At 52.5% G+C, this 7,003-nt stretch overlaps 1 protein-coding gene across 1 annotated transcript in view; it reads right to left on the bottom strand.

Annotated features, from left to right (window-relative positions):
• Positions 1–3,183, bottom strand: part of LOC142288453 (uncharacterized) — a 4,145-nt gene extending 962 nt beyond the window's left edge. Inside the window, exons 1-5 of the mRNA XM_075333513.1 lie at positions 3,100–3,183; positions 2,805–2,954; positions 656–778; positions 301–411; positions 1–117 (exon numbers count right to left, since the gene is read on the bottom strand). The exon at positions 1–117 is cut by the window's left edge and continues 1 nt beyond it. Of these exons, the coding sequence (XP_075189628.1) occupies positions 1–117; positions 301–411; positions 656–778; positions 2,805–2,954; positions 3,100–3,165 (567 nt within the window). The 5' untranslated portion in view covers positions 3,166–3,183. The remainder of the gene's footprint in view (positions 118–300; positions 412–655; positions 779–2,804; positions 2,955–3,099) is intronic.
• Between the last annotated feature and the right edge of the window lie 3,820 nt (positions 3,184–7,003).

Here is a 7,003-nt window from a genome sequence, read left to right as displayed (position 1 = left end):
TTGGAGGGGGCTTAGCAGGTAGGTGGGCTTGTTGTTACACAGCAGGGTGACGAGGCTTCCCAGGGATCCCACTCCTACCACCTGCACGTCCAGCGTCAGGCCCAGGCTGACATTCCTCTGGAGAAGGGAGCAGAGGATGATGAGGGGAGCAGAGGATGATGAGGGCAGCAGAGTCTGATGAGGGCAGCAGAGGCTGATGAGGGGAGCAGAGGCTGATGAGGGGAGCAGAGGCTGATGAGGGGAGCAGAGGCTGATGAGGGGAGCAGAGGCTGCGGCAGCGCCGTCCGCGGGGATATTTACCAGCACAGCCTGGAAGTAGTTCTCCAGCTCCTGGCAGGAGGGGAGGCTCTCGCTGGTGTCCATTCTCCGCGCCACGCAACCCTCGGGCCGTCCATGGTAGAGCATCAGGTGCTGGGGGCGGGAGGAGAGTGAGTGCAGACCCCCGATTACAGCGGAGGCCCCTAATTATCATGGTGGACCCCCAGAATGGCTACAGCACCTCCCCCAATAAATGTGCAGCCACCCAACAACTGCGTTAATAACTGAAGCCCCCCAATAATAGCAGTGCACCTCCTCCATAACTGCGGAACATCCCCCCCCCCCAATAACTGTCAAAAGGAGCCCCCTAATAACAGCAGGACCCCCTAATACTCACATTTTTGAGGTCACAGGTGATTCCGGACGCCGCTCCCAAGTCGCTGAGCTCACTGAACGCCAAGAGGAGAGATGCCTCATTCTGGACATTCAGCTGGGGGGCCAAAAGCCCGGAGGCATCACTCTGCGGACGAGAGGGTAATAAGCACCTGCACCCACACCCGCCAGACACGGCGAGGCACCCGCCAGACACGGCGAGGCACCCACGCACGCGCCAGACACGGCGAGGCACCCACGCACGCGCCAGACACGGCGAGGCACCCACGCATGCGCCAGACACGGCGAATCACCCACACACGTGCCAGACACAGCAAACTTTCAACCGCAGACACAGCAACACACCTGCCAGATAAGTACCAACACACACAAACAACTGCAACTCTGGAGGGGACTGGAGAATAAAACACAATGTACCAGCAGAATAGTGACTGCAGCTCTGGAGGGGACTGGAGGATAATACCTTATGTAATAGCAGAATAGTGACTGCAGCTCTGGAGGTGACTGGAGGATAATACCTTATGTAATAGCAGAATAGTGACTGCAGCTCTGGAGGTGACTGGAGGAGAAGACCTTATGTAATAGCAGAATAGTGACTACAGCTCTGGAGGTGACTGGAGGATAAGACCTTATATAATAGAATAGTGACTGCAGCTCTGGAGGTGACTGGAGGATAAGACCTTGTGTAATAGCAGAATAGTGAGTGCAGCTATGGAGAATTAAACCTTATGTAATAGAAGAATAGTGACTGCAGCTCTGGAGGTGACTGACGATAAGACCTGATGTAACAGCAGAATAGTGAGTGCAGCTCTGGAGTTGACTGGAGGATAAGACCTTATGTAACAGCAGAATAGTGAGTGTAGCTCTGGGGCTGACTGAGGATAAGGGGTACTTTGCATGCTGCGACATCGCTACTGCGATATCGTCGGGGTCAAATCGAAAGTGACGCACATCCGGCGCTGGTAACGACGTCGCAACGTGTAAAGCCTAGATGCGCCGATAAACGATCGCAAAAGCGTCGTAAATCGGTGATCTGTGTAGCATCGGTCATTTCCATAATGTCGCACCAATAGGAGGTACGACGTTGTTCCTCGTTCCTGCGGCAGACCACATCGCTGTGTATGAAGCCGCAGGAGCGAGGAACATCTCCTACCTGCCTCCACCGGCTATGCGGAAGGAAGGAAGGAGGTGGGCGGGATGTTTACGTCCCGCTCATCTCCGCCCCTCAGCTTCTATTGGCTGCCTGCCGTGTGACGCCGCACGACCCGCCCCCTTAGGAAGGAGGCGGGTCTCCGGCCAGAGCGATATCACAGGGCAGGTGAGTGCGTGTGAAGCTGCCGTAGCGATAATGTTCACTACGCCAGCTATCACAAGAGATCGCAGCTGCGACGGGGGCGGGGACTATCGCGCTCGACATCACTACCATCGGCTAGCAATGTCGCAACATGCAAAGTGCCCCTAAGACCTGATGTAATAGCAGAATAGTGAGTGCAGCTCTGGGGGTGACTGAGGATAAGACCTGATATAATAGAATAGTGAGTGCAGCTCTAGGGGTGACTGAGGATATGACCTGATGTAATAGCAGAATAGTGAGTGCAGCTCTGGGGGTGACTGAGGATATGACCTGATGTAATAGCAGAATAGTGAGTGCAGCTCTAGGGGTGACTGAGGATATGACCTGATGTAATAGCAGAATAGTGAGTGCAGCTCTGGGGGTGACTGAGGATATGACCTGATGTAATAGCAGAATAGTGAGTGCAGCTCTGGGGGTGACTGAGGATATGACCTGATGTAATAGCAGAATAGTGAGTGCAGCTCTGGGGGTGACTGAGGATATGACCTGATGTAATAGCAGAATAGTGAGTGCAGCTCTGGGGGTGACTGAGGATATGACCTGATGTAATAGCAGAATAGTGAGTGCAGCTCTAGGGGTGACTGAGGATATGACCTGATGTAATAGCAGAATAGTGAGTGCAGCTCTGGGGGTGACTGAGGATATGACCTGATGTAATAGCAGAATAGTGAGTGCAGCTCTGGGGGTGACTGAGGATATGACCTGATGTAATAGCAGAATAGTGAGTGCAGCTCTGGGGGTCATAGGTGGCATCCCCATTCCTCTCGAGTAGAGCGTGCACTCGCTACGGGGCACTTACCTGGCTGCAGTGGACCCTCCCCAGGTAGGTGGCGAGCAGGACTCCCAGGACACTGATAGACAAGGCCGCGATGGCCCCGATGGTCATTATCAGCAGCTTGCGGGCTGAGGGTGCGGGCGGTGCTGGGAACTCCAGACCAACTGGGAAAGACTGGAAGATACAAGCCGCGTATTGTAAGGTCCCCCCAGTGCAGGGTGTGGGCACGAGGAGCTGCGCTGTCAGGACAGAGGGGGGGGCGCACAAGGGCCACATAGGAGGGTCCTGTTAACTTGTGATATAGCGGCCTGTAACTTACATATGGGGGGGTCTTCAGCTGGACTCTGGGGGGCCAGGACTCTGCGCTCTTCTCCTCTGTGGACATGGTGGTCTACGTACTGGTACAGGCAGCTCCGGGGTAATATTGGGGGCAGGTGCCAGGTGCAGATTATATAGGGACTGGCCCCCACCCCCCCATTACTGACCAACCAGCTCCTGCCAGGTGAGGGGGGAGCAGCCCCCCGTATAATGTTCCTGTGGTGCACAATGGGACGCGGGGCCTGCCAAGATGGGATACCTGAGTGCCCGGACCAGCCCTCACACAGAACGCCTCTGTTCCTGCCGGGATGAATAGAGCCCACTGTCAGGCTGCCCAGGGTTCATCATCTCCCCTCCGACAATAGGTCTGCCATAAAGCAAGTGCGGACCCCGAAAATACAACTGTCAGCACCATCCAACTAAATATATACAACCGCAGGGGCCTTCACTGTATATAACTCATACCACCAGGGACAACACTACATATACCCCTGACCACCAGGGACAGCACACTACATATACCCCTGACCACCAGGGACAGCACACTACATATACCCCTGACCACCAGGGACAGCACACTCCATATACCCCTGACCACCAGAGACAGCACACTACATATACCCCTGACCACCAGGGACAGCACACTACATATACCCCTGACCACCAGGGACAGCACACTACATATACCCCTGACCACCAGGGACAGCACACTACATATACCCCTGACCACCAGGGACAGCACACTACATATACCCCTGACCACCAGGGACAGCACACTACATATACCCCTGACCACCAGGGACAGCACACTACATATACCCCTGACCACCAGGGACAGCACACTACATATACCCCTGACCACCAGGGACAACACACTCCATATACCCCTGACCACCAGGGACAGCACACTACATATACCCCCTGACCACCAGGGACAGCACACTACATATACCCCTGACCACCAGAGACAACACTCCATATACCCCTGACCACCAGGGACAGTACACTACATATACCCCTGACCACCAGGGACAGCACACTACATATACCCCTGACCACCAGGGACAGCACACTACATATACCCCTGACCACCAGGGACAGCACACTGCATATACCCCTGACTACCAGAGACTACACACTACATATACCCCTGACCACCAGGGACAGCACACTGCATATACCCCTGACCACCAGGGACAGCACACTACATATACCCCTGACCACCAGGGACAGCACACTGCATATACCCCTGACTACCAGAGACTACACACTACATATACCCCTGACCACCAGGGACAGCACACTGCATATACCCCTGACCACCAGGGACAGCACACTACATATACCCCTGACCACCAGGGACAGCACACTACATATACCCCTGACCACCAGGGACAGCACACTACATATACCCCTGACCACCAGGGACAGCACACTACATATACCCCTGACCACCAGGGACAGCACACTACATATACCCCTGACCACCAGGGACAGCACACTACATATACCCCCTGACCACCAGGGACAGCACACTACATGTACCCCCTGACCACCAGGGACAGCACACTACATGTACCCCCTGACCACCAGGGACAGCACACTACATGTACCCCTGACCACCAGGGACAGCACACTACATGTTCCCCTGACCACCAGGGACAGCACACTACATGTACCCCTGACCACCAGGGACAGCACACTACATGTACCCCTGACCACCAGGGACAGCACACTACATATACCCCTGACCACCAGGGACAGCACACTACATATACCCCTGACCACCAGGGACATCACTACCTATACCCCTGACCACCAGGGACAGCACACTACCTATACCCCTGACCACCAGGGACAGCACACTGCATATACCCCTGACTACCAGAGACTACACACTACATATTCCCCTGACCACCAGAGACAACACACTACATATACCCCTGACCACCAGCGACAACACACTACATATACCCCTGACCACCAGGGACAGCACACTACATATACCCCTGACCACCAGGGACAGCACACTACATATACCCCTGACCACCAGAGACAGCACACTACATATACCCCTGACCACCAGAGACAACACACTACATATACCCCTGACCACCAGAGACAACACACTTCATATACCCCTGACCACCAGGGACAACACACTACATATATAACCAAGACCACCAGGGACAGCACACTACATATATAACCAAGACCACCAGGGACAGCACACTACATATACCCCTGACTACCAGAGATAATACACTGCATATACCCCTGACCACCAGAGACAGCACACTGCATATACCCCTGACCACCAGAGACAGCACACTGCATATACCCCTGACCACCAGGGACAGCACACTACATATACCCCTGACCACCAGGGACAGCACACTACATATACCCCTGACCACCAGGGACAGCACACTCCATATACCCCTGACCACCAGGGACAGCACACTCCATATACCCCTGACTACCAGAGATAATACACTACATATACCCCTGACCACCAGGGACAGCACACTACATATACCCCTGACCACCAGGGACAGCACACTCCATATACCCCTGACCACCAGGGACAGCACACTCCATATACCCCTGACCACCAGAGACAATACACTTCGCATGCAAATTAGTTATGTGCTGTAGTGGAGGTAACACTGCGGGGTCCCTCTGCTGCTGCTGTGACTGGGGCCTGGTGAAGAGAAGGGGCCCGTCCTGCCTGGGGCTTAATAAAGATAAGTATTTACCCCGGGCCGGGCCCCCTCTCTTCACGGGGCCCGGTACACCAGTCACAGTAGTAATGCCCTGATGGCGGCCATGTCCCTCAGTATGGCGCACCTTGTGCTTTTTGATACTCCAGTAACGTTGCAGCTCTGAAATATGGCCAAACTGGTGGCAAATGGCATCTTGGCAGCTTCACGCTTGATTTTCCTCAATTCATGGGCAGTTATTTTGCTCCTTTTTTGCCCAGCACGCGTCTTGCGACCCTGTTGGCTATTTGCCATGAAACGCTTGATTGTTCGGTGATCACACTTCAAAAATTTGGGAATTTCAAGACTGCTGCATCCCTCTGCAATGTAAATTCAAAACACTGCACTCTCTTCAGCATGAGGTAATAGTAAAAGAAAGTCAACAGATTCGTTTTTATCGTGCAAACCAAGTGTCTTTATTTATGAACAAAGTTAGTGGGAGGGACTAAGGGACGTTTCGGCCCAAGCTGGGCCTTCTTCATACCAAGTCACACTGGGGAAGGGTAAAGAAAAAGAAATAACTATTTACATATATCACAAGAATATCAACAGATCATATACATATATACATAATTACATGGAAAATCATGTCCTAGTTGGTGTAAAAGGCACAGTAATAGCATATCAGCAGTTGAAGTAACTCTCCAGTCGTCACAGCCAATATGTGCAATGACAATAAGATGAAAGGCAAGATTTGACAATACATGAAAAATTTGCATACCTCCAATCATAGATGAACTAATATCACAGAGGGAATTTTTTTCTCTCTCCTTTTTAGGGGGTTTTTTGGTATAGAAATGGTGAGGCACTCCACCCAGGATAGAAGGATTGTGGTAGTAGCAAAACGCAAGCCCTGCAGATAAAGGCATGATTATGAAAGGGTAGTATTTCTATAAGGGGAGTAGCACTATGGGGGAGGGGGGATAACTGATTACCTTGCTCGTGCTAGCAAATGAATAACTATTGGAATTTGTCCTTTTAAGTTGGGAGAGTTCAATAACTCGTGGTCCCTGAAGGATGAGAACGTATGTGGTCAGCAGGTAACACATGATATATAGCACCCCCATGTAGTGGATCCCCTGTATACCATTACCTTAGGTTTACAGTAAGTGGATAAGGTCACGTATAATGCACTTTTGTCTA

Source organism: Anomaloglossus baeobatrachus, unplaced genomic scaffold, assembly GCF_048569485.1.
Source record: "Anomaloglossus baeobatrachus isolate aAnoBae1 unplaced genomic scaffold, aAnoBae1.hap1 Scaffold_834, whole genome shotgun sequence".
Taxonomy (NCBI): Eukaryota; Metazoa; Chordata; class Amphibia; order Anura; family Aromobatidae; genus Anomaloglossus; species Anomaloglossus baeobatrachus.
Note: the sequence above shows the minus strand (reverse complement) of the source record. Positions and strands in the feature narration are given on the sequence as shown.